Source organism: Lepidochelys kempii, chromosome 9 (genome assembly GCF_965140265.1).
Source record: "Lepidochelys kempii isolate rLepKem1 chromosome 9, rLepKem1.hap2, whole genome shotgun sequence".
Classification (NCBI taxonomy): Eukaryota; Metazoa; Chordata; order Testudines; family Cheloniidae; genus Lepidochelys; species Lepidochelys kempii.
Window position 1 is genome coordinate 102,933,195 of NC_133264.1, and position 27,348 is coordinate 102,960,542.

General features: G+C 49.7%; 1 protein-coding gene across 4 annotated transcripts; it reads left to right on the plus strand.

Moving 5' to 3' along the window:
- The first annotated feature begins 526 nt into the window (after positions 1 to 526).
- Positions 527 to 27,342, plus strand: ITGB1BP2 (integrin subunit beta 1 binding protein 2). 4 transcript variants are annotated; one of them, XM_073358661.1, is made up of 12 exons: positions 527 to 601; positions 1,004 to 4,230; positions 6,378 to 6,427; positions 6,629 to 6,685; positions 10,330 to 10,478; positions 10,583 to 10,701; positions 11,009 to 11,067; positions 12,700 to 12,770; positions 13,221 to 13,323; positions 16,427 to 16,546; positions 19,258 to 19,320; positions 26,392 to 27,342. In XM_073358661.1, the coding sequence occupies exons 2-12, from the start codon at positions 4,164 to 4,166 to the stop codon at positions 26,644 to 26,646; spliced, it is 1,113 nt and encodes a 370-aa protein (XP_073214762.1). In that variant the 5' UTR covers positions 527 to 601; positions 1,004 to 4,163; the 3' UTR covers positions 26,647 to 27,342. The 4 variants fall into 4 exon arrangements, with proteins under 4 accessions (XP_073214762.1, XP_073214764.1, XP_073214763.1 ...); XM_073358662.1 differs by having other exon boundaries at positions 546 to 601; positions 4,013 to 4,230; XM_073358663.1 differs by having other exon boundaries at positions 1,004 to 1,056; positions 6,629 to 10,478.
- The last annotated feature ends 6 nt before the right edge of the window (positions 27,343 to 27,348 follow it).

Genomic DNA, 27,348 nt, shown 5'->3' on the forward strand with positions numbered 1-27,348 from the left:
GGGTCACTGGAAATATTGTGCTGCTGCAAGATGAGTGATTGTGCTGTGGAGTCACTGAGCAGGACAAAGAAAGGCCCTTTGGCTGCAGCAGCCTTCCTAGCGCAGGGATCAGATCATTATTCACACCAGGGCATGGAAGTTTGTGGGCTTGCACTAGGGATACATTTGGCTTCTTTCTTATTTTGTTCCTTTCCCCGCCTGCAGTTGTTGTGGGCCCTCCCCTCTCAGGAGGGGGGCAGGACAGAAATGTCTGCTCAGACAGCGGCACTTGAAGCTGACAGACATGTCCAGCCAGCTCAGCTGCTGGGACAATGTGCCCATCTTTGGGTTGCTCTCTGATTGCCAGACCGCCTCTTTCTGGCTGAGCCTAAAGATAGACCCAGCCCATCTCTCTCTCCTTCCAGCCTCTCTCTGCTGCAGGCTTTGCACAGCAACATGGCGGAGCAATGTAATTAATCAGCGCAGGGACAGCGATCTGTGCACAGACCCTTTGCACCACAGGGCAGGAGTTACAATTGCTGTGTTCGAGCCTTGGAAATGGCTTTGCTGTGTTACAACAAGGGCTGTGGGCAAAGATTTGATGCCGATAAGAACTCTGAGGGTAAGTGGATTTGTTTTCCAGGAGTTAGTGAGCTGAGATTTTAGCTGTTTTCCTCAATTTTGTTATATGTTTCCTTGCCCTTGTGTCAGGTAACAGAAGTTGAACTACTGGGATTTCCAGTAAGCCAGTTGCTCTAGCTGATTCCCTGACTCTTGGAAATGCCAATCTGAGTCAGCAGCATTCAGCTGCATGTGGAAATCCATGGCCAATTAATAGCTGGTGCCTGAAAATGTGGAATGGGATGCAAATTCTGCCCATGAGCTGACACAAATCTGCACTGATTGCATGGCAGGGTTAAGCTAACCTGGGGCCCTTGGCATGAAAATAACTTCAGCCCCCTTCCCCCATCCAATCCCCTGGAAGTATTTAATTGAGTTGGCAGAATTTTAATGTTTTTTCCAGGCCAATTCTCCGAGTAAGCCAGGAGCCTGAGTGAGGAGTCTAGTGAAGTTCAGGTAAATGGAGGCAACTGGTGTCAGTGAGAACTCCCTTCCAGATGGGGGTTGAATCGCTGAGGTCAGGGTCATAGCAGCTGTTGATGGAGTTCCAGGTACACACGGGGGCCCTAGGCTCTGCTCTTAGCTAGGCTAGGTTCCTCAAAGCCCAGAACAGTCTCTGGTTCCTGAAGTGCATGAGAACCAGGCAGGGCATTGACTGTCCAGAGCAGGGGTGAAAGTAACTTAAAGGACTTACCAGTACTCTAGAGTCCTTAGGAGGGGGAGGGGCCTCAACCGGAAGAGGCGTGGCCTCTACCAGAAGAGGTGGGACCTTTACATCCCCAGGTCCTTAGTTTAAATTGTCCCCGAAGCCTGCCGGAGCCCTGGGGAGGCGGCAGCAGGGCTCTGGCGGTGATTTAAAGGGCCCAGGGCTCAGGCCGCCGTTACCACTCCGGGCCCTTTGAATAGCCGCCAGAGCCCCAACGCCGCCGCTTCCCCAGGGTTCTGACAGCAGGGCTCTGGCAGCAATTTAAAGGGCTGGGGCCGCTGCTGGGAACCCCAGGCCCTTTAAATTGCTGCCTGGGGAAGCCGATCCACCTCACTACAGCGCCTGGGCTCTTGCAGGTATGCCGTACCGGGGCGTACCGGCTTAGTTTCACCTCTGGTCCAGAGGGCATCTGCAGGTGCCTGTCCCAAGCTAAGTATCTCATAGGGGCATAAAATGAAAATCTGAGAAGTGTTACCCTGCGGACCAGACCTGCAAATAGAATCATAGAAGATTAGGGTTGGAAGAGACCTCAGGAGGTCATCTAGTCCAACCCCCTACTCAAAGCAGGACCAACCCCAACTAAATCATCCCAGCCAGGGCTTTGTCAAGCTTGGCCTTAAAAACCTCTAAGGATGGAGATTCCATCACCTCCCTAAGGAACCCATTCCAGTGCTTCACCACCCTCCTAATGAAATAGTTTTTCCTAATATCCAACCTAGACCTCCCCCGCTGCAACTTGAGACCATTACTCCTTGTTCTGTCATCTGCCATCACTGAGAACAGCTGAGCTCCATCCTCTTTGGAACCCCACTTCAGGTAGATGAAGGCTGCTATCAAATCCCCTCTCATGCTTCTCTTCTGCAGACTAAATAAGCCCAGTTCCCTCAGCCTCTCCTCATAAGTCATGTGCCCCAGCCCCCTAATCATTTTCGTTGCTCTCTGCTGGACTCTCTCCAATTTGTCCACATCCTTTCTGTAGTGTGGGGCCCAAAATTGGACACAATACTCCAGATGTGGCCTCACCAATGCCGAATAGAGGGTAATAATCACTTCCCTTGATCTGGTGGCAATGTTCCTTCTAATAGGCCTCCTACTAATAGCCTGATTGGCCCAACTTCTTGAACTAGAGAAAGGGGTAACAGCAGGCACTCCTTCCTATTGCAATCTCACTCACTTCTGTAGGACAAGGACCTGCTGCTCTGACAAGCACCTCACTGGCGGCTGGAGCAGGCTTCAAGAACACATACTCTGCTCAGCAGAAGGGAAACTCGGCACCCTAATCCCAATAGCTCCTAGCTGGGCCACCACAGGGATCAAGGCAGGAGTGCTGGCTGTTGGGAAGCTCCAGCTACTCCATTCCCAGCCTCTCCCAGGAGGAGGCCCTGTAGGAAACAGGGCAGACATGTACTGGCTGTGGATGCTTGGGGGATGTCCCAGCTACTCCAGTCGCAGCCTCACCCAGGAGGGGACGCTGTCAGGAGCAGGGCAGGAGCGCTGGCAGTGAGGGAAGCACCCAGCTACTCCTGCTGCAGCCTCTCCCAGCAGGGTGGCCATGACAGAGTGTACCCCTGTGTCCACACCCTACTCACTGATGTAATAATCTTTGTACAGAGAATGCCTTGTGAGGTACCGTCTGAAAACTCGTAATTTGCTGGGCTGTATTGTCCTGATTAAATGTGTGTGACGACAGTGTCTGTGATGTTATGAAGGTTCCCCCACATGGTGATCTTAACATATGTTCCAAACTGAGGTTGGCAAACAGGTCTGTGTCACACATAGGAATGTGTGCTCTGCTTAATTTGATTTAAGCAATAAACAGAGTCATCAAGCAGGAAGGGGAACAAAAGACGCTCCAACCAGTGAGGAAGAGCAGTAGGGAATCTATAGTATATCCTTCCCTATAGGCTCTCTGTGTCAGGGGTGGCCAAACTGTGACTTGTGAGCTGCATGTGTCTCTTTTACTGTAAAAGCGTGGCTCCCGGAGCTCCCCCCAACGCCCCCATTCTCCGTTTATCAGACTCGGGTGGGAGCTCGGGGCCTCTGCCTTGCAGCAAGGTAGTGGGGTAGGGGCTTCGGCCCAGCAGGGAGAGAGAAGTCTCAGGACTTCAGCAGAAGTGGGGCTGAAACCCAGAGCCCCAGCAGACACCTCCAATGGGGGTGAAGGCCTGAGTTCTGGCAGGTGGGCCCTGGCTCTTGAACTTCTGAAGATTTTCGTATGTGGCTCAGAGGGTCAGTAAGTTGGGCAACCTTGCTCTATGTCCTGAATCTCAGCTGGAAATGTTTTCAAGAGGGGGACTGACACTATAAAAATGAGGGGTAAACACCTCAAGGAATGCTCACCCTGTTCCCTCCCTCTCTCTCTGTCCTTTGATTCCCCACATGAGAAGGGACAAAGGAAGCTGGGGTCCTGGCCTAAAAGTTTCATAAGCAAGACAGTTGAGAGCATGTGGCGAGAAAAGGTTTGCTTTGAATTTAGTATAGTTTGTTAAGTTAGGCACTAATTGTGTGTTATCTTTATTTTTCTTGTAAATCATTTCTGACTTTTATGTCTCATTACTTAAAATCTCTCTGTGTAGTTAATACACTTTTTACTGTTTTATCTAATCCAATGTGTTTAAATTGAAGTGTCTGAAGAACTATTTAAAATAATAAGATGGCATATTATTATCTTAAAAATAACAGACTGATCATATTTGTATTGTCCAGGAGAGGGTTGGGGATTCCAGGACACCTATTTCTAGGGAAAAGCCTAACACTGGGGGTGTGCTGGGGTCACCCTGCAGTATAATCAAAGCTGGTAAGAGCTACGGCGTGGCTGGCTGGCTGCAGCATACAGACATCGCTGGGAGCGACTTACATGCTGGAGACGGTTTGTGAGCAAGCCAGACTGGAGGAGCAGCACGACATGGTAAAGGGCACCCCAGGTTAGGGGACGGGGTGACACTGCTACTCGTTAGTCTGGATTGTATCTTGGTACGTCACAGTGGTGCAGAGAACGAGGGTTTGTGCACAGCTTCTTCAGAGGTGAAAGTAAGCTGGTGCGCCCCGTACAGCGTACTGGTAAGAGCTGGTGCGCTGTACCAGGACCAGCTTTCCGAGAGGGCAATTTAAAGCCCTGAGGTAGGGGTGGCAGGGCGGCGGCGGGGATTTAAAGGGCCCTGGAGCTCCAGCCACTGCTACTGCCCTAGGGCCCTTTAAATCCCGGCCTGAGCCCTGCTGCCCGAGCCCCGGGGTAGCGGCGGTGAGGCTCTGGCGGGGATTTAAAGGGCCGGGGCAGTAGCGGTGGCTGGAGCTCCAGGGCTCTTTAAATCCCCACCAGAGCCCCCCCACCCCTACCCTAGGGCTCGGGCAGCAGGGCTCAGGCTGGGATTTAAAGGGCCCCGGAGCTCCAGCCGCTGCTACTGTCCCAGGGCCCTTTGAATCCCTGCCTGAGCCCTGCTGCCCGAGTCCTGGGGTAGCGGCGGCTGGAGCCCCGGGGCCCTTTAAATCCCCAATGGAGCCCGACCACTGCTACCCCAGGGCTTGGGCAGTAGGGCTCAGGCGGGGATTTAAAGGGCTCGGGGCTCTGGCAGCTGCTACCACAACGGAGCCCCAGGCCCTTTAAAGCTCTGCCAGAGCCCAGAGCCCCGGGGTAGCGCTGGCAGCCGGGAACCCCCAGGGCTCCAAGGCCCCGCCTCTTCCGGTTGAGGCCACGCCCCCTGCTCAGGACTCCGGCGTAGCGGTAAGTCCTCTAACTTACTTTCACCCCTGAGCTTCTTATGCTTCAAGCACTGGGATAGCACTGGAGGCTGGGAACAGTCACAGAGAGATTACAGTTTGTTGCTTTCTGTTTGCTTATTTCAAGTAAGGGAAACAGAAACAGTAAATTATAAAGATGAGCAGCAGCCACAGAACTTCAAAGCGAGAGCTAGCCAGATTGGAGAAAGAAGGGAGACAGAGAGAGCGAGCCAAGGAAAGCATGCACAAGAGCCCCGGCTGGCAGCTGACCATCAGTGAGCCATGGAGCTGAACCAACAGGTGCAGCGGCTCACCAGCAAGCCCTGGAAGGCCGTTTGTGAGCGGCCCAGGTGGGAGCTGCTACAGAAGGGCATCATAAAGCACCCACGGTTACAGGGGTGACACAGCTACTCATTAGTTTGGATTGTGCCCCGGGTATGTCACAGGGATGCTGTAGGGAGCAGGGCAGGAGGGCTGGCTGACCAGTAGGGAATTGTGTCCTGAAGTGCTGACACTCTCTGTTTTGAGAGATGGGGTCTAAATTAGCTGTTACCACTCAAGAAAGAGATCTCGGCATCATTGTGGATAGTTCTCTGAAAACATCCATTCAGTCTGCAGTGGCTGTCAAAAAAGCAAACAGAATGTTGGGACTCATTAAGAAAGGGATAGATAAGACAGAAAATATCATATTGCCTCTATATAAATCCATGGTGTGTCCACATCTTGAATACTGTGTGCAGATGTCGTCGCCCCATCTCAAAAAAAGATATATTGGAATTGGAAAAGGTTCAGAAAAGGGCAACAAAAATGACTAGGAGTATGAAACGGCTGCCGTATGAGGGGAGATTAATAAGACTGGGACTTTTCAGCTTGGAAAAGAGATGACTAAGGGGGCATATGAGAGAGGTCTATAAAATCATGACTGGAGTGGAGAAAGCAAATAAGGAAGTGTTATTTACTCCTTCTCATAACAGAAGAACTAGGGGCCACCAAATGAAATTAATGCGCAGTAGGTTTAAAACAAACAAAAGGAAGTATTTTTTCACATAATGCACAGTCAACGTGTGGAACTTCTTGCCAGAGGATGTTGTGAAGGCCAAGACTATAACAGGGTTCAAAAAAGAACTAGATAAGTTCATGGAGGATAGGTCCATCACTGGCTATTAGCCAGGATGGGCAGGGATGGTGTCCCTAGCCTCTGTTTGCCAGAAGCTGGGAATGGATCACTTGATGATTACCTGTTCTGTTCACTCCCTCTGGGGCACCTGGCACTGGCCACTGTCGGAAGACAGGATACTGGGCTAGATGGACCATGACCCAGTCTGGCTGTTATGTTCTTGTTTTTGGCTCCTAGATTCCTGTGTGTACCACCCAGGTGTTCCAATATTCCATGATGCCCTGAAGGTGAGTGCAGCAGCAAAGGGACAGCTCTTGTATAAGTTCAGAACCAGATGCCAGAAGCAGCTGCCTACGTGAGGTCTGGGTGACAGTCCATGCAGGACAAAGGGAGATCCAGGATATAAGAAAGTGTGTGTTTGATGTGGGGATCCAGAGGTCAGTGCTGTTTTCCATACCTGACCATATGCATCTTATTCTTGTGTCCAGGGCTGGTCTTGTTGCAAGAAACGAACCACAGACTTCTCAGAATTCCTCTCTATAAAGGTATGTAACCCACCCTCCTCTACAGGTGCTCCAGTCTCCACCTCTTTTTTTGTTCAATATCTTCATTAATGATCTGGAGGATGGTGTGGATTTCAACCTCAGCAAGTTTGCAGATGACACTAAACTGGGAGGAGAGGTAGATACGCTGGAGGGTAGAGATAGGATAGAGGGGACCCTAGACAAATTGGAGGATTGGGCCAAAAGAAATCTGATGAGGTTCAACAAGGACAAGTGCAGAGTCCTGCACTTAGGACGGAAGAATCCAATGCACCGCTACAGACTAGGGACCAAATGGCTAGGCAGCAGTTCTGCAGAAAAGGACCTAGGGGTTTACAGTGGACGAGAAGCTGGATCTGAGTCAACAGTGTGCCCTTGTAGCCAAGAAGGCCAATGGCATTTTGGGCTGTATAAGTAGGGGCATTGCCAGCAGATCGAGGGACGTGATCGTTCCCCTGTATTCGACATTGGTGAGGCCTCATCTGGAGTACTGTGTCCAGTTTTGGGCCCCACACTACAAGAAGGATGTGGAAAAATTGGAGAGAGTCCAGCGGAGGGCAACAAAAATGATTAAGGGTCTGACACATGACTTATGAGGAGAGGCTGTGGGAACTGGGATTGTTTAGTCTACAGAAGAGAAGAATGAGGGGGGATTTGATAGCTGCTTTCAACTACCTGAAAGGTGGTTCCAAAGAGGATGGATCTAGACGGTTCTCAGTGGTAGCGGATGACAGGACAAGGAGAAATGGTCTCAAGTTGCAGTGGGGGAGGTTTAGGTTGGATATTAGGAAAAACTTTTTCACTAAGAGGGTGGTGAAACACTGGAATGCGTTACCTAGGGAGGTGGTGGAATCTCCTTCCTTAGAAGTTTTTAAGCTCAGGCTTGACAAAGCCCTGGCTGCAATGATTTAATTGGGGATTGGTCCTGCTTTGAGCAGGGGGTTGGACTAGGTGACCTCCTGAGGTCCCTTCCAACCCTGATATTCTATGATTCTCTCTCAGACACACCTGGACCCCAAAACAAAACACCAGAACCCTCTGGCTGCCTGGCCGGTCCGTCCCTGCTCTGTCCACTTCCCTAGCCAGATCCCTACCCCTGGCTGGTCTGTCCCTATCCCATCCACTTCCCTGGCCAGATCCAAACTGCTGGCTGGTCTGTCCCTGCCCCATCCACTTCCCTGGCCAGATCCCTATCCCCGGCTGGTCCGTCCCTGGCCAGATCCCTATCCCCGGCCAGTCTATCCGTTCCCCCTCCATTTCCTTGGCCAGATCCCTATCCCTGGCCAGTCTGTCCCTGGCCAGATCCCTATCCCTGGGCAGTCCCTCCCTGTCCCGTCCACTTCCCTGGCCAGATCCCTACCCCTGGCTGGTCTCTTCCGGCCCTGTCAACTTCCCTGGCCAGATCCCTATCCCTGGCTGGTCCATCCCTGGCCAGATCCTTATCTCTGCCTGGTTGGTCCCCACCCTGTCCATTTCCCCATCTCTGCCCCTGCCAGTCTGTCCCTCTCTTGGCTGGTTCCCTGTCTCCATCCAGTCTGTCTCCTCCCCATCCAATTCCCTGTCCAGAATCTGGTCCATCCATGTCCCACCCATCTCCCCTGGTTCCCCTTCTCTAGTGGGAATTCTCTCAGCTTAATCATGTTACTCACCTGAGTCCTAGATATTGGTTGGTGGGCATGGATCTAACTTTCTCTGCCTAGTCCTGCTTCTCAGTCTCTCACGGACTGCTCCTGGATTGCTTACCAGTCATATTTAAGATGGCTGAAAAAAACCTTCCTTCCTCACAACTCTCTTTTCTCTCACTCAAGCACTTAACTCGGGGGCCGTCTCTCACTCCTCCCATCACATCCAGGCCAAACCCAAATCTTGTCATTTCTTCGTTTGCAGCATGTCAAAATCTCCCACCCATCTCCGTCCCAGTAGCTAACACTCCTGCTCAGGCCCTGGGATCTCCTGTGTTGATTATTGCAATGTCTGCCTTTCTGGCTAACTGTTATGCACATTGCCCTTCACCAGCAAAGGGCTGGTACACAGAAAAAAGAGCCAGAGGCCTCTTGGTGATGTTCCCCAGAGGTACCCAGGGTTGTGAGGTACGTCACCACCACCTACCCTCAACATGCGGAAGTCTTGTTTGTGCCAGATGTGGATCAGATCCTTGAAACCACCAGCCTCTGGAAGCACATATAGAGCCTTCTAGGCCTCTTCAAGCCTCGGTTTTTCTGTTCGGGTAGCAATAGGGACACACCAACTGCCAGATCCTTGGAGTGTTCCCTGTAGTGTCCAGCCCCCTCCACTGAACACTCACAGGCCTAAGGAACCGTATTCCAGCTTGTAAGACTCAACTCAGGTTCTGCACTTTGCTTAACACCACAGCACTGAGATCTAGTTATAATGAAAACAAGAATGCGTTTATTGTCAGAGTACCGAGATTCACGTGATAGTGAGAATACTGGGAAAATGGGTTACTTACAAATCAAAATCATAACATGTTTTCTAGAGACTAAAACAAGTTATTCTCTTGTTTAACAGCTTATCTCATCCATTATTCTCACCAGCGTTTTCAGCCAAGCCTGGCTGAGACCCCTCTTTTATGAAGCAAATTGACTGTCCATTTGCTGCCTCAGGGAAGGATGCTGGGGTGTCATTTTGTCCCCCAAATACTCTAGAGCAAATCGTTGATGTGCACCTCAAGCTGGGGTCTCTCTTCTCCCACCCCTCTCCCCCAGGTGTTTGCTTCTTCCTGTTACTTTTCTTCACTTCACAGTCCTTCATTAGCATTCGGTTCAGACTAGGGAGAGGCGACCTGCTGTGAACCATACAGTACTTAATTTAGGTGAAAACAGCCAGACATTTCTTGTCTGACAAAAACCGCTTTTTCACCCTTGCTAGTGGCCAGCCCTAGACACAGACCTTAAGTACATAATTGTCAGTGTATATACATAACTCCTTACCCAGCATCTGTACGTGCCGTTTGTGATTATACTGATGACCAGTGTGACACTGGCTTTTCTTTGAGACCTCACATGACATTCTTTGATATTCTAGATTCTTTGACATTCTAGATAGACTGTATGTCCCAGACCCAGGAGATCCTTGTCACCCAGGCACCCCCTCTGTGCCCTTTGCCCATTGGCACTAAGAGATTCCTGGGCCATCCCCTCCTGCTGCACTTTAGTGCTAGGCTGTTGGGATGCTTTTGACACAACTTCCTGGCAGTTAATGCAGCCAGGCACAGCGTGATGCTCTGCTCCCTTGGGCTGCTGAGGTTAGGGACTGTCCCCTGCACAGTGCCCCACATGTTAGTGTGCTTAGTGTCCTTGCTTTGTGGAGTTCTGGGGCAGTCTTCCTCTGCAGCATGGGGCATGGGTCACTTGCTGCTCTGGAGGAGAGTAAATGGTGGATTCTTTGTAACTTGATGTCATTACATCACATGTTGAAGATGTCAGTAACTCAGCCAGAGATTATGGGCCTGCTACAGGAGGGGGTGGGTGAGGTGCGGTGGCCTGCAATGTGCAGGAGGTCAGACTAGATGATCACGCTGGTCCCTTCTGGCCCTAAAGTCTGTGAGTCTATGACCATGACCTAAAAGCCCCTTGCGTGGGGAGGTCAAAAGGAGTGTTAGGCTTGTCTCTGGTCCCTCCCCTCAGGGCTGCATGAAGGGGTGTCACAGCAATGAGAAGCCCCCCGAGCCCTTCCGGCCAGAGGATACCTCAGAAAAGCTGAAGGCCAAGCCAAGCACAGAACTCATCATCCAAAGCCCAAAATCAGCTGAGAAGATGCAGCGTGAAAGGCCAAGGTGAGTCAGGCACTGGCTATGTAAATGGCCCTGCCCCTGCTTCCCTCTCAAGATGGGAAAAAAATGCCGTTTGTTGTTGTGTTGTGTGTGGTTTTTCTTTCCAGCTCTGATGAGCCAAGACAGCCACTGCTGATTAAAGTGTCCAGATCTCTGGAGCAGACCTTGGAGAAGCTGAAGCTGGCCTCCAAAAACCAATGCCCAGAGGGAGATTCCTTGTGCAGGGGTGAGAAGATGGGGATGGACCTGGCAGGGTGGTCTTGGGCTGTGCTTTATGGGAAGCATGGAGGGTGCAAAACTTAGAAGCAGGTATGTGTGTTATGCAGAGGGACTGCACGGTGTGGCAGGCTGTGGGGTTGTATGCCAGGACTGAGCTGTGCACTGGGGGGCTATGGACTGGTATCCTTGTGAAGAATAATGTGGCTCATGGTCCTGGGTGATGAGCATGTGAGTGGAACACCTGGGTGAATGTCTAAGCCTGATAAAAAGAAAAGGAGTACTAAAGAGCTCTTTGCTATGTGTGTTGCTTACAGCAGAGGCCATTCCGGAGGTCAGAACTGGCACCACCTGTAAGAACTCAGGCTGTATGGCGGTGAGTTGCACCCTTGGCTCTTTGTGTTCCAAAGTCCAGGTCAGGGTGTCCCAGGCTCTGAGGAATCAGATCTCAGAGCTGTAGCTCTATGGACATGCTCCCTTCCCTGCTGCTTCTGGCTCAGTGCCGTGCACTGGCAGGGACCAGCTTCCTTAGAGGTTTTTAAGGCCCAGCTTGACAAAGCCCTGGCTGGGATGATTTAGTGGGTGTGGGTCCTGCTTTGAGCAGGGGGCTGGACTAGATGACCTCCTAAGGTCTCTTCCAACCCTAATATCCTATGATTCTATGATTCTGGGTTTGTTTGGCAACTAGGGGGGAGAGGGTCTTCATGATCTCTCTAGTGCCCACCAAAAGTAGTAAGTGTCAGCACCTAGGACTTATGACAGGAACATCTAGCTGCATTTTCTTCAGTCACAGTGAAGGTTTGGGGTGGAATCTGTTGGCCCCACAGCAAAGCTGGCGTCTCCACTTCTGTCACCGAAATCGAACAGGCTTCCCAAAAAGCTCTTACTGAAGGCTCCACTGGCCAGGAGAGCAGGCCCCTGGAATGGTCTGCATAGCAGACAGCAGTTCCATCACACCAGCATTGCACGTTGATGGCTTGTGTAGGCATGTAACCTTCCTGCCCCAGAACCCTGGAGCAGGGGTGCTCAGCCCAATGCAGCTGGGAAGCCTGTAACCATGGAGAGAAGGGAGAGGTTCTAGGGCCTGGAAGGAGGGAGGGATTAGGGTGAGAGTGGGATCCAGAAGGAAGTAGATAGAAGGGTGTAGGGAGAGACTGAGAGGGCAGGGAGAAGGAGGGAGAGCACAGCATAGGGAGTGCCTGCCAGGAGTGGGAGGGGTAGCAAAACCAGCAGGGAGCAAACACACAATGTGGGGAAGCATGGAAATGGCAAGGAGGGAAAGGTGACAGACGTGGGGGCTGAAATAACTGCTAATAGTGAGTGTATGTCTCTGTCCCCATCACCTTGGTATCTGAGCCTCCCATCCCATGCTGCATGTGTCTTTCCCAACACTTGGAGTGACTTGCCCAAGGCCTATAAGGATTGGCAGAGTCCCTGTCCCTGTGCCTTCTTCTGTATGCAGAACTGAATGCATGTGCGCCTCTCCCCCCACAGCATGCACCTCTGGAGAAACATGTCCCTGACCAAAAACCTGGTGAAACCAGACTCCCAGGGGCTTTACCCCCTTAGACCTGCTGAACAGGCCAGTAATGCTGTTGCCTTTGGCACGAGAGTAGCAGGCATTGGTGAGAAATCCTCCATCCACAATGGGCTGCACTTGAGTCCCTATCGTAAGCTGGTCAAAAGAGCCCATCCAGGCCACCCCACTTCGCAGCTGTTAAAAAATGCCTGGAAAAAGTCCAGTCAGAAACTCACCTCCCGCCACAGCAGCATGGGATGGGGGTTCCAACTGGATTAAAACTAAGCTAAGTGTTTGAGGGGAGAACTGAGGAAGGGACAGTCAGTGAAGGGTCCTGAGGCTCCAGCCATGTCCTGGAGGACACAGTGGGGACCAGCTGCACTTTAAGCAAAGAAGAATTCTCCTCCCGCCTTCCCCTAAAGGTTCTGGTAAGGTTTCATTTTCAGCAGCATGCTGTGCTGATCATTGCCACTGCCTCTTCCCTGGCAGATCTACAAGGGGGCAGAGAATGAGACGGAGGCTTGTATTTTCCACCCAGGAGTTCCTGTCTTCCATGAGGGGTAAGAAATATCCTTTGGAACCAGGAGACTTTTATCCCCATACTTGTAAAAACTGCCTGCTCGCCTTGGACCCTAACTACAGTGGCAGACCAGTCAGCAGCACAGCAAGATTCCCCACAATGATAGACACTCACCGTGGGGGGCCCACTCAGTCCACAGCTCCTCCAAACAGATGGCCAGTTGTGTTGGTTATTTTTATCCTGTGGCCATGTGACACCCCAGCTCATGTCACACAGGCAGGCTAACAGATGGCCACATCTCTTGGTCCCTCTGAGTTTGTTCAGCCTGGAACTGTCAGTCTCATATCCCCCATGCTCAGCATCTTGAGTGCCCCAGGTCTCCCTGCCTCTCACAGCTCTAACCCTAAACCCCTAGAGTGCCCATCTTCCCTAGACTCATGTATCCCTTTCTGGCATTCCTAGATTAATTTGTTTCTTGCTCTTTCCCCAGTATGAAGTACTGGAGTTGCTGTGGCATTAAAACTACAGACTTCAGTGCGTTCCTGGAGCAAGAGGGCTGCAGCACTGGGAAACACAGCTGGCTAAAGAAGGAGGTATGCCACTGCCATAAGGCTCTTAGAGCAGTGAGCAGACAGCAAAGGAATCCTGAACTGTCACTGCTGCTCACTCTGTCCTGGTAACTGTGGCATCTGCTCATCACTGGGGCACAACAGACCAAACGAATTCTTAAAATATCACATGCAAAAAATATTATGATTGAAACCATTGTAATTCTGAGGCCTTGAGTGTGTGCATCACCACAGTCTCCTTTCCTGAGTACACAGCACAGGCAGAAACACAAATGCCTGCATTGGAGCATCAGGGTTCTAGGCAAAGGGGGAGAGTAGGCATGAAGAGTCAAATCCTGCTAGTGCTGTTTACGCAAATAATCCCTCCTTGTAGGGAGAGTGGGACTCGGCCAGGACTGCTCACTGTGCCCCTTCTTTACAGGCGTAGTGCAGACCCCAGCATGAAGAGAAATGAATGTCCTCTTCATTTTAGTCTGTCGTTTGCTGAATAAAGTATCACTTTGCCCAGTGGCAAGGACTTGGACAACATTTATACAGCACAGGGCTTTGAAGAGGGAAACCACTGTACAGGTGTTATTAGGCATTGTATGATCGCATGGGATAAGCCATATTGTAGTGCCTATGAAGAGCGGGGCCGCATGACAGTCTGTGAGGGCCTTACCTGCATTTCTGGCATTTAGCGAATGCAGCCCTTTCACCACATGCTACCGTCACATAGGTTTGTGCATATAACTTTCTTGAGGGTTTTTTAAACTGAGGATAAATTAAAACGTATTTAAAATGTATTTGAATCTCTGATCCTTTTTAAACTTTTCTTAAACTTTCCCCCCTAGTCTGAGACCAGGCCTGAGCAGCTTAGCTTAGAAGCCAGGTGTTTCAAACTGCTAGCAATAGATGCATAAAAAGAAATGCCATCTCAGCCAAACCTAATGGAAATGAGCTAAAAAGTCAGGGCATGGTAGCAAAACTAAATAGACATGACCCAGGCAGTGCAGAATATGAACAGCCTCCCCATTGGTGACCCTCCAAGGGAGGCTGAATCAATTTCAACAGGCAAGGGGACTGGGGAAGCTGCACCCAAACCTTGAAGGCACTTCCAAGCTAACACAAAGTCTGCTCTTCCTGTCAGCAAGTGCAAAGGGGTCCCCATGCCCCACCTGGACTTTCCCTTGAAGGTTTGCAGTTCAGGACTGACCAGACCCAGCCCTGCTTAGCTGTTAAAAAACCACAAGAGAGGATAAAATCAGACCAGCACAAGTCTGCCCTTTGAAATATCCTGCTATTACCTCTTAACATATACTCATCTGACTGCTACAGGGTAGTCATCTCCACTGGCATGGCTGTTTATTACTCTGCCCATTTCTAAAGCAGGCAGAAATACAGAACTGGGCCATTCTCACAGAATTGTGTCTGGTGCAACTGGTATAACACAAGACACATAACTGTCATTTCTTCTAATATTCCATGGCTACTGCACAGCTTCTGTGCAGATGGGGCAGGCTGAAAGTGCAGCTCTTGGTTTTTACACCTTAGAAAGCACTGGTGGGTGACAAATAGAAAAAGTTAAACAGGGTTAGTTAGCAAGAGTGGGGCACTGGGCCCAGTCACACTGAGTGCCAAGGCCCTGCTGCTTAGATGGGCTGGTGGGTAAGTATAAGCAGCTGTGGGCTAGGGAGGAAGGTCTCTTGGCCCAAGCCTCCCCTCCCTGGAGATTAATGTCCCCTGTGACCAGGAGAGAGAGATCAGCTAGCGGAGTGTCTGCACTGTCAAATGCCCAAAGCCTTTGCCTGGCTTTCAAAGGGAAAGGCTGAGTAGGAAATGTTTCTCTGGTTGTAACAGTTTGGGTGTGGAAGGCTCTGGCTGAGGTACAGAACAGGTTAAGAGGGACGTTTAAAACAATTGATTTGGATGTAGCATTTATGGGCCTGTTCATCTTCAAACCTTTCCTAGACAGGTAGCCTCCCACTGACCCGGACTTTGTGAGTGAGGATCACACAGGCAGCTGAACTTTTCTGAATGCAGGAAAAGCCTCTCAAAATATTCCTAGCACCAAACAGTTCTGTGTTAGATACTTACCAGTGCCAGAGCCAGTCTGAGTTGAATTACACTTGCTCCCTAAGATGGCTTTGTTCAGAAGTGTTGCCCCCAAAGCCTTCTAGCCCTGGGGTGATGAGTGCCAGTATAAGGTGAGAGAGAGAGAAAATGCTCCAACCAACTTCATGGCTGGCTGGAAACAGAGGTTTAGATTTAGAGGAAGGAGAGCACTGATTGGAAGACTGAATTGTGTACCTTGGAGTCAGACCCATCTGATTCCCTGGGAAATTACTGTGGAGTTTAGGAAAACCTGATGAGGATCTTGCTGTGGAACAGGAGATGGATGGATATTAAAAGTGATGTAATTGCTTTGTTTCAGAGTAGCAGCTGTGTTAGTCTGTATCCACAAAAAATACAGGAGTACTTGTGGCACCTTAGAGACTAACAAATTTATTTGAGCATAAGCTTTCGTGAGCTACAGCTCACTTCATCGGATGCATAGAATGGAACATATAGTAAGAAGATATATATATATATACAGAGAACATGAAAAGGTAGAGTAAGATGCTAATTAATTAAGATGAGTTATTATCAGCAGGAGAAAAAAACTTTTGTAGTGATAATCAAGATGGCCCATTTAGACAGTTAACAAGAAGGTGTGAGGATACTTCACTTAGGGAAATAGATTCAATATGTGTAATGACCCAGCCACTCCCAGTCTCTGTTCAAACCCAAGTTAATGGTATCTAGTTTGCATATTAATTCAAGCTCAGCAGTTTCTCTTTGGAGTCTGTTTTTGAAGCTTTTCCCTGTCTCCTGCACACAATGGTGAGTCCCTCTTTAGTCTCATTGGGCTGCAGACTGGGTTGGAAATGGCTTTAGTCTAAATGTAAAGAACCTAGTGTTACATTTGATATGCTGGACCAACTTGGCCTCTAGTGCTCTGCTGTGACTCTAGCCTTTAGTTAACACTTCAGCCGGGAGGAATGGTGCAGGGCTCCTTGGCTAGTCTGTTTTTTCTGTAATGGGGGAGGAGATACAGACTCATGTGTGCTGGAGGCTGGCCTCAGTAACAGGCTCCTTTCCTCACCAGGATAAGAAGTTGGTTTCTTGTCGACAAGACTGGCATCAAACCAGCAGCCAAGTGGTGGTGACGATTTATGCCAAGAATCCTCTGCCAGCACTCAGCTCTGTGACAGCCAACCGCACTGTGGTATGTGGGGTCCAGGGCTAACAGACGTAGAAATGCAAAATGCTGTCCTGCTGCGTGCTAGTCTTCAAGGCCTGTGCAGGCTGTCAAAGGCAGCCAGTGCCCTTTGTATGCATGCTAATGCTCTCTAGAACAGTCGCTTAAACACCCCATTTCTAATATAGACTCTTAGGGTAGACCTTGTGCTCCTGAGAAGGAAAATGCAATTTCCCTTGGCTCTGGCCTTCTCTCTCTTCCTTCTACTACCTGCTGCAGGGAGTTGGCACCTGTTTCAATTTTTGTGGGATAACCCTGATATGAACAGGACTACCCTGCTTCTTGCTGAAGGGCTGAGACAACATCTCAGGCTGACAGTGTTCTAGCTATTGGCTGCCTTAGAGATACTGTTGCTCAGAGTATTGTTGCCCTGGCTGAGGAGTGGCTGGGCAGCAGAGGATTGCATTTGTTAATTTCTGTGGTGTGGTTCCTGAGGGCTGTCCTTTATGGAGCTGCAGCCACAGGGAGCAGTTTTGTCACTGCCTCTCGCTGTGCGAATGAAGCTGTGTGGAGAGTAGACAGGGTGTGTTAAGAATGGCCATGAGAATGCCCAACCTGGGACAGGCGAGTGGTCCCTCTAGCCCAGAATCCTGTCCAGCAGTGGCCAGTGCCAGGTGCTTCAGAGGGAATGAACAGAACAGGGCAGTTATGGATGATCCTTCCCCTGTCGTCCAATCCCAGCTCCTAGCAAAGACAGGCCTGTACTCGCAGTTGTTCAAGGTCACAAAAGTCCAGCTCACCCTGTTACATTAAATTGTTTACCAAAGTTAGAAAAAGTTGGAGACAAATAGACTGGTACAACTGGACTGTTTGCATCAAAAACAATCTGTGCTGAGGGCTCCTGGTAAAGTCATGGGTTGGTATGATGGGCTAAAAGATTCTAGAAAAGGGAAGAAATGCTTATAATTAAATTTTTTCAAAATATGTTTTGATTGGTTAATGTTAATAGGATGAGGTTGTCCCCCCTTCCTGAATATTGTTTATCGGGGGAAGAGGAGAGGGGTCATTGAAGTGGGAGCAGGGGTGGACTCAAAAGACACCTGGAACAAGGGTGAGGTGCCTTTTTATTTTATTTTTTTTATATCTATAACTAAACGCTGGCAATATTTATTGAGTAGGGTCCTGGAATCTAAGTAGCTCTGCGGCTCCTCCTTGCACAGACTAAGATTGGTTCCCTAGTTTGACAGCACAGTAGTTTGCCTATCGCAACCTGGGCTGAGCTCCTGGATGGGGTTTGGATTGTTCTTTTGCTACTGGCACTGGGAAGTCTGTCTCTCCTATTAAGTCCAGCAATAATGATATTATAACGCTGAGCCTGTTTTGACCCTCAGCATCTTTTGGTCCATTTAATGTAATCCTACAGCAACATGCTCAGTGCACTCCATCTGCGGCCTTCTCCTTTTGCATTGAGAGTGGGCTTCTGTCCCACGTGGCCATATTCTTTCCTCTGCATCACTGTGTCCTGAAACTCTTCGACCCTCTCAGCTAGTTTCCATATGAGCAGTACTGTTTTGTAAGTCCTCTGTTAGTAGTGGGGAGTCTGTTAGTAAAGCTGAAGGGTTAACCCCTGGCCACCCTGAATCAGCACAAAAATCTGGCACCGTGAGGATTAGTGACTGTGCCTTGGCATCTGTAAAATCTCCTGAAGGCTTCCGATTTAAGCCTTACTTAAGATTTTGGCTGCTGGGAAAGGTGGAGGGAGCAAAGTTAATTTGCAGTGCTTAGGTGTGGCAAGGAAAGAAATTCTTCATTTAATGGGGGGAGGGATAGCTCAGTGGTTTGAGCATTGGCCTGCTAAACCCAGGGTTGTGAGTTCAATCCTTGAGGGGGCCATTTAGGGATCTGGGGCAAAAATTGGGGATTGGTCCTGCTTCAAGCAGGGGGTTGGACTAGATGACCTCCTGAGGTCCCTTCCAATACTAACCTTCTGTGATTCTATGATAACTGCCGCATCAGCTCTAACTATGGTCTTGGCGTTGGGTGGTTTGTTAATTCAGTATTATTACAATTCCTCCACAAAGGTCTTTGATAACTTTGAGTTAAGAGCATTAGGCTCCATATCCCATTGCTGCAATCTGTAAATAACAAGACAATAAGCAATTACATAATTCAGCATCTGTCTAATTATCACACATTGGGTCCCCTTCTCAGCCTCTCCTCCTTCTGCAGAACACACAAGTGGGGGTTAGATGCTGCAGGGCCTGGGAGCTGAGGGTGAGGAGTTTGACTTTTCCCATAGAGCTTCAAGATAGGCAGGAGATGGATTATCAGATCGTTACTACAGAGGCCTGAAATGGGGTGGGGTGGGGGCACTGTCCTGTGGGGGGACACACACCACAGTATCAGGCTGCTTAGTCTCAATACTTAGTCCTGCCTCAGTGCAGGGGAATGGACTAGATCAGTGCTTCTCAAGCTATTTGATGTAGGGGACTAGCAATTTCTTTTTCCAAAGTGCGCGCAGGCCGGCAGCCAATGGAGTAGCACTGGACTAGATGATCTATTGAGGTCGCTTCCAGTCTACATTTCTATGATTCTGTGCAGCTACGCTATCCCAAAAAGCGTATCCTAGAGGTGACACCTTTCGCTTGCTGTGTGGCTTTGATGCTCACTCACTCACCAGCTCTGCAGAGTTGGTCCTTCTGTACTTGCTAAGAGACTTCTTTCTTTCTTTCTTTCAGATTGATGTCCATATCATGTTCGAAGGTGACAAGGTTTTCCAGGCAAAGCTGGATCTCTGGGGGGTAAGATTTCTGTTTATCTTGGTTCTCTTATTCCAGCAAGCTGTGGATGGAAAGGGACGGAAACTGGGCTCAGGTGCCAAGATGTAAATTAACAGATCCCAAGGCCAGAAGGGACCCTTGTGATCATCTAGTTTGACCTCTGGTGTAACACAGGTCATAGAACTGCCACAAGATAATTCCTAGAGCAGAGCTTTTAGGAAAACATTCAATCTTGATTTAAACGTAGCCTGTGATGGAGAAGCCGCCACGATCCTTGATAAATTGTTCCAACTGTTAATTGCCTTCACTGTTAAAAATTCACACCTTACTTACAGTCTGAATGAGTCTTGCTTCAACTTGCAGCCATGGGAGCCTGTCAGCCCTTTCTCTGCTGGACTGACGAGCCCATTAACAAATATTTGTTCCCCATAGAATCATAGAATATTAGGGGTGGAAGATTCCTCAGGAGGTCATCTAGTTCAATCCCCTGCTGAAAGCAGGACCAACACCAACTAAATCATCCCAGCCAGGGCTTTGTCAAGCTGGGCCTTAAAAACCTCTAAGAATGGAGATTCCACCACCTCCCTAGGTAATGCATTCCAGTGCTTCACCACCCTCCTACTGAAATAGTGTTTCCTAATATCCAACCTAGACCTCCCCCACTTCAACTTGAGACCATTACTCCTTGTTCTGTCATCTGCTACCACTGAGAACAGCCGAGCTCCATCCTCTTTGGAACCGCCCTTCAGGTACTTGAAGGCTGCTATCAAATCCCCCCTCACTCGTCTCTTCTGCAGACTAAATAAGCCCAGTTCCCTCAGCCTCTCCTCCTAAGTCATGTGTCACAGCCCGCTAATAATTTCGTTGCCCTCCGCTGGACTCTCTCCAATTTGTCCACATCCCTTCTGTAGTGGGGGGACCAAAACTGGACACAATACTCCAGGTGTGGCCTCACCAGTGCTGAATAGAGGGGAATAATCACTTCCCTCGATCTTCTGGCAATGCTCCTGCTAATACAGCCCAATATGCCGTTGGCCTTCTTGGCAACAAGGGCACATTGCTGACTCATATCCAGCTTCTCATCCACTGTAATCCCTAGGTCCTTTTCTGCAGAACTGCTGCTTAGCCAGTTGGTCCCCAGCCTGTAGCGGTGCATGGGATTCTTCCTTCCTAAGTGCAAGGACCATGTGGATGCTTATGTAACCCACACACATCATGGGTGTGGTGTTCTGTCCCATCTGGTGGCCTCGAGACCACTTAGAGAGAGAGGTAAAATGAGTCTGCTCTACAGCCTTAGCTAAGAGCCAGTTGGCTTTTAGCTCATGCAGTAGAGGCTCATGTACTAGGCACCAGAGGTCCCAGATTCGATCCAGCCTGCCGACGACTGGGGTGGGTTGGTGTTACGGTTATAGACTGTGATCAAGTCACCCCTTAACCTTTTCTTTAAGCTAAACAAGCTGAGCTCACTCTCAGGCATGTTTTCTAATCCTTTAATGATTCTTGTGGCCCCTCTGATTTAGCAGCATTCTTGAACTGTGGACACCTGTACTGGACAAAGAGTGGTCAGTGCTCTTGGGGAAGCATCGCAAGTACAAACGTGAACTCTCCAGAGCCCCTAGTGCTGGCTTGGACTGGGCTGGCATCCCAGAATCTTACCCTGGACCTTCTCATAGGGCAAGGGGACATCACTTTGTCAAGGTTTGAACCTCTCCAGCATACCCCCTTGTGGCCCTGCCAGTGCACTCTGCGCCCCCATCAGGTTCTTTCAGTCAATTACCAGACCTAAGCTGGCTCCAGAACATGCACCCACTTCATGGGGACTGCCTCATTCAGTTGTTTATAGAGGTAACTTGCTGTGTTAGTTGCCCCAGGTCACCCTGCTCTGTGTCCCTATAAGAGTCCTGGTCAGCTCTTTGTCCCAGATCAGGAGACACCCCTCACCCCATTCACCTTCCTGGAGCTGGGTCGTGCTTCAGACAGTCCCTGTCTCTCCTTCTGGCAGAACCCCAGTTCTCTGCCTTGGGCTGGGCTGTAATTTAGCCAGCTGTAGAGCCTTAGCCAGCTTCTCCTTCAAGTGGCCACTTTCGCCTCAACGACTCCCCAGGCTTGGAGGATCCAGCTGATCACCTTCCCCTGCTGGTGCCTTCTCTCTGCTAACTCGGCCCTGAAGGAGGCTTCTTACTCCTTGCAGCTCTGCAGACAGCTGCCATCAGCCAGCTTTATTACTCCTCTGGAACAGCAGCTCCAGAGCAACCTTGCTGGGCACCTTGCCCCTTGCTGCAGGGACCGCACAGGAGTTAGCGGCACGCCTTGATGTCTTCTCTCGTGGAACCCTTATGTAGCCATTCCAGTAACTCACCCCCTTCCTGTCCTCTGATGGGCCTTTATAGCCCCTGGTTTAACTCCAACCAACCAGACTGGCTTCACTGGCCACTGCTGCTCTGACACTAGGGACCTAGACCAGCTCTGCTTATTGGTCAGCTACCTTGTGGCACACTTGTTCCTGGGCCGTAATGGTGCCCAAGAGCTGAGCCCAGTTCCATCCCAGCTTGAGCCCATCTCTCGTGGAGCCAGAGGAGACCCTGTTCCATTCAGATATTGATATTTCATTTTCTTTTCATTTGTAGCTGGAGGGATGTGGGCAGCTGGAAGTGTTGTGCTAGCTGAGGCAGTTTGGGTTTCCTGGAAGAGGTTTCTGAGCTGACATTTTATAGAGTTCCAGGAGGACTTTTATTGCTATCATTTATAAAGTGTTTAGAAGCATGCTGGGTGGCTCACAGAAACAAGTAAAGAGCGAGACCATGCCCCAAAAGAGCTTATATGCCAACTTTAAAAAAAGAATGTTAAGATTCCAAAGTCAAGCATTTAAAAGTTATGAAATGCTAGAGTTAAGGATGCCTGTGCAACCTTATCTGAGCCCTCTTGGGGTGCACACATTATGAAACAGTCTTAATTACACGATCACATACTGCTTTTTCCCACAAGGTTCCTGCCTCATTCAGTGCACAGAAGGATGGCTGGTGTTCATTCAGCAGTTTTTCTCCACATTGTCTAATGTGTGACCCCAGGCCTTATTTACAGCACACTATTCAAACTCTGCTCCGAATAAAATTTAATTTCCTCATAGACTTTTCTATGGCACTCATCACTGTAGTATCTACCGAACTCCGATTCATCCCGGAAGCAATCTATTTTCCATCAAAGCATGTTCAGTGGCATCAAATATGCTATACTCATGGCATCCCACATCAGCCTTTCCAACAATTTTGCCTGGGATCAATGTTTGGCTAAGTGGCCTATAGTTATCCAGGTCATCTTCTTATTTATGCTTTTTAAATATTGGCACAATATTAGCATTTTCGCAGTCTTCTGAAACTTTCCCAGTGTTCCAAAATGTGTTAAAAATCAACATTAATAATGCCGAGAGCTCCTTGGCTATATTGTTTAATAGTCCTGAGTTTAAGTTATCCGGTCCTGATGGCTTTAGAGAGTTTAACTTTGACTAGGTGCATCCTCTACACAGAATGTCATGGGTGATATGGAAAAAATACTAGCGACCATGTAATTAGAGGCTGTATCATGGTGCATCCACATAAAGGGGGCCAAATTAAAGGTGCACTGGCAGCCTTATTTCTAGCATTTCCGAACTTTGGAACGCTTGACTTTGACTTTGCAATCTTAGCATTCCGCTAACACTGTTTTTGTGCCTAATTTGCTGGAGGGCCACACACTTTGTAGTATCTGTAGGCTGAGCATGAGCACAGTGTATACAACAGGAGTTCCCTGTCTTCCTCCATTCCCTACAAGCTCCCTGTGGGCCACCCTCCCATCCCCCAGTGTTTCAGGGACCCACGGCAATGCTTCCCCCCCATCATGTCTGGGGCTTTCGTGTCTCCCATTCTCCCCTTCACCACATACCAAGGATTCTGTGTCCCTCCTCTTATGCCCCATTCCCCCATGTCAGGAACTCTTGGTATCCCCCAGCTTTCCTTTCCCCCATACCATGGTCTCCCAATTCTCCCCCCCATGCCAAGGACTCTGGGTGGCCCCTTTACCTGTCCTGCAAGGGATTCAGTGTGCCCCCTTGCCAGGATACCCTCTTCTTCCCCTCCACCCCTCATTACTTTTCTCCTGTCTGAAGAGAGAAATCACTAAGGCTGTCTCCATTTTAAACCCATGTTGGGCCGGTGAGCAGAGCTGACTTGTGGGGGGGGGCGGTGTTATGCTGGAGAAGGGGTTAATGGCTGCCAGCAACCAGGTCTGTGATCTGGAGACAACTGCATGTTAGGTTGAAGCTGATGCTTTACTACCCAGATGCAAGGGCCTCCATGTGTCCTCCATATCCCCCTTCTGGCTCCTTGCCCAGCCAGTCCCATTTCCCCCAACAATCCAGGCTCTCATCTGATTTCAGGATCCACATACACACACACTCCCTGGCTTAGTCTCCTTCCCCAGCCAATTCCAGTATCCCCTCCCATTCCTCATCCAGTCTATCTCCCCCACACACACACTGGCTCCCAGTTCTGTCCCCATCCCCCACTGGCTCCCACTCTCCTGGGCTAGCCATGCCCAGTCTCACCCCTAGCTCCCAGTCCAAGGTGCCTTGGCCCAATCTACTCTCTCCTCCTTCAGTCCGACTACCCCACCTTCAGGCCTTCTCTTGTCCCCTCTGCATTTGAGTCTGACTGCTTTCTCCTTCACTGTCTGGGATTGCGAGCGAGAGAGAGAGAGACCATCCTCATGCTCTCAGTTCTCAGGCTGAGCTCCAGATCGGCCCACAACAGCAGGGAGTAGCAATTGCAGGGAATGTCCTGATCAGTCCCTGCCTCAGTGCAGTTAATTTTCAGTTCATTTAACTGCCAAATGCTAGCAAGTCTCTGCTGAGCACCTGCAGACTGAGATGCTTTCAAAGACACAGACGTTGGCCAAATGTGGGCATGTTTTCCTAGGAACTGCAAAAGGCATATCCCTCACACCAGGGTAACCCTTCTGCCCTGCTCCAAGTCCGTCCCTGCAGAGATGTGTTTGCAGTTCTCAACCAAAGAGCTGTATGAATGTTTTTAACCTGGGCAAAACGACATATATTTTCCCTTAGCTCATTCTAAGAACATTTTTTGCTGAAACTTTAAACAAACAACCAAAAATCAGCCAGAGGCAGACTCTTGGCAGAAAACATTTCAGCCCAAATGGTTATAATTAGGCAAAGTTATATACAGCTGAAAACAGGGTCTTATGCCGGGGAGTGTTGGTCAATCTTACGTATAGCCAGCACGTTCAGTTCTGCCTGTAATTCAGACAGTGAATAACAAGTAAAAGGCCACAGAGTGGCTGAGTGCAACAGTGAGGCCTGTGGCGACTCCATTTACATGTGTCTTGGTGTGCTGTAACAGGTTTATCTCTTCTCTGTGCAATCATACAGCATCCTTGGTCACCCAGTCTCCTCCTGTATCGAACAGACTGCCTGCATGCCCACTAACCTGCCATGCATTTCAGCCAGGATGCGATTTTGCTCATAATTCACAGCATTCCTACTGTACTTTTACAATTAGTAAGTAACTAATCCTTGGGCAGGTCTGTCATTCCTCCTCTTGTGCAGTGTTGGACGCTGAAGCACAGGGCAGTGACGTGACTTACCCAAGGTAACATGGTGAGTCTAGTACTGCCAGGATTAGACTCGGGACCTCCTGACTCCCAGTTCTGTGCTCAATCCTCGAGACCAGGCTGCCTCCCTATTCTACTAATGTGTAGCCTAAACATTCTCTTTGGTAGCTTTGGTAACTTCTTGCCTCCGGCCCTCCCACCCCACTATCTCCTGAGTAGGTAGAGCAGGGATGGGCAAACTTTTTGGCCCGAGGGCCACATCTGGGTATGGAAATTATATGGCGGCCCATGAATGCTCATGAAATTGGGGTTGGGGTGCAGGAGGGGGTGAGCGAGGGCCTTGGGGGGCGGGAGGAAGATCAGGACTGGGGCACAGGGTGGGGCACTGGAGGGGGTCAGGGGTGCAGGCTCCGGGTGGCACTTACCTCAAGCAGCTCCCGGAAGCAGCGGCATGTCCCTCTCCAGCTTCTACACAGGGGCGCGGCCAGGCGGCTCTGCGCATAGCCCTGTCCACAGGCGCTGCCCCTGCAGCTCCCTTTGGCTGCAGTTGCTGGCCAATGGGAGCTGCAGGCGTGGTGCTTGAGGAGGGGGAAGCGTGCAGAGCACCCTGGCTGCTCCTATGCGTAGGAGCCAGAGAGGGGATATGCTGCTGCTTCCGGGAGCCGTGGGAAGCCATGGGACTCGTGGAGCGGGGCAAGTCCCGGAGCCGGCTCCCTGGCAGGAGCTCAAGGGCCAGATTAAAATGTCTGAAGGGCCGGATGCGGCCCCCCGGGCCGTAGTTTGCCCACTCCTGAGGTAGAGGGAGGAATAATACTCTCATTGCCTTGGTGCATTTCCTATCCCTACCCTTCACTCCATTCTCCTGTAGCATCTCGTCCCTGACCTTTTTTGCCTATAACTATAGTTCCTCTCGTTTTGCTGTGTCTCTCCTCAGCTGTGTGCCACGTCTCTGCACCCCAGCATCCTGGGGCACCCAGGAGGGACTCCTATCTCTCTGCATGGCACCCTGGAGGCCCTCAATCCCTGTAAATGGAATCCAGTTGGTTGGGCCAATCACTGCAATGCAGTCATTGCCCTCCCTGACTTTACCCATGATCCCTCTCTTCTAGTAGCGGAGAAGAGTACTGGCTTTGCTGTAGTGGAGGCTCGGAAGTTCTGGGTAGTTTCTCTCAGTTGCTACGTGTGCTTTCCGTTCCCTCTCCACTGGTAACCTTCCACCTTTTCCTGTGTGGGTGACTTAAGACTCATGGTGATCAGCCCCCCACAATGAAGCAACAGAAAATCCTTGAGGAACCATGGTGTTCGTGTCCCAGGTACTGGACTCCATGCACATGCTTTGGTTTTCATTCTGCTTTGCCTCCTCTTTACACTGACTTCTTGCTTCTACAGGAAAGCATCATGGGCACATATAATGGCTAATACTAAATGTCTGGCCAGCGAGTGTGTCTGATGAATGCTTACCATGACATGCCTGCCCCATTCTCACTCTAGGTCATTGATGTACAGAAGAGCTTTGTAAACATGGTGCCCACGAAAGTGGAAATCGCACTGCGAAAGACCAGCCCCATGACCTGGGCCAAACTGGAGCATCTCCAGAGCAGCTCTCAGCCCAGACAAGACCAGACTGAGAAAGATCCTATGGATGCTGAGGACCCCGAAGGAGAGCAATGGGAGGAGTCAGATGACAGCTTGAGCTGGTCAGAGGAGGGAGATGAGGAGTGGGAGGAAGGAGCAGTAAGCAAATGACATTCATGTAGCATCTTCAAAAGAGAGATTGAAGCCTCTTTCTTTCAAAGACAAGCACATGGGACCCCAGAACCATCTGCAGGTGAGCAGATTGAATTATCTGGAGACTGAGGGCCAGCTCTGAATTTAAAGCTGCTAGAGACACTGCCTCCCAAGTGTAAAGAGTTCAGCTCACCTATGTCTCTCTGGCATTGTCTACAGTGGGATATTTCTTGTACACTTAGGAGGAAGTTAAATAGCAGCTACTAAAGTTTGACATTTTTAAATCAGCATCCAGGTGTTTTAAAAGAACTGGCTGAGGACCTCACTGGACTGTTAATGTTAATTTTCATTAAGTCCTGAAACACTGGGGAAGTTCCTAAATGCTGGAAGAAAGCTAATGTTGTGCCAGTATCCACAAGGGTAAACCATATAACCTGGGTAATTATGGGCCTGCCAGTATGACATTGATCCTAGGAAAGATAAGGGAGCGGCTGATGTGGGACTTTATTAATAAAAAATTAAAGGAGAGTAATATAATGAATGCCAATCAGCATGGGTTTATGGAAAATAGATCCTGTCAAGACTAATTTGATATCTTTCTTGAATGAGATTACAAGTTTTGTTGATAAAGGTAATAGTGTACCACATAACAACATTTTGATTAAAAAATTGGAATGATATTAAGAGAGCACACATTAAACGGATTAAAAGCTAGCTAAC

Excerpts from the sequence above, each read along its gene's own strand:
- ITGB1BP2 (XM_073358661.1), top strand. The coding sequence starts at position 4,164 with ATGCTGGAGACGGTTTGTGAGCAAGCCAGACTGGAGGAGCAGCACGAC. Across the intron at positions 4,231-6,377 it reads CATGGTAAAGGGCACCCCAG|ATTCCTGTGTGTACCACCCA; the intron begins GTTAGGGGACGG and ends TTTGGCTCCTAG. Across the intron at positions 13,324-16,426 it reads ACAGCTGGCTAAAGAAGGAG|GATAAGAAGTTGGTTTCTTG; the intron begins GTATGCCACTGC and ends TTTCCTCACCAG.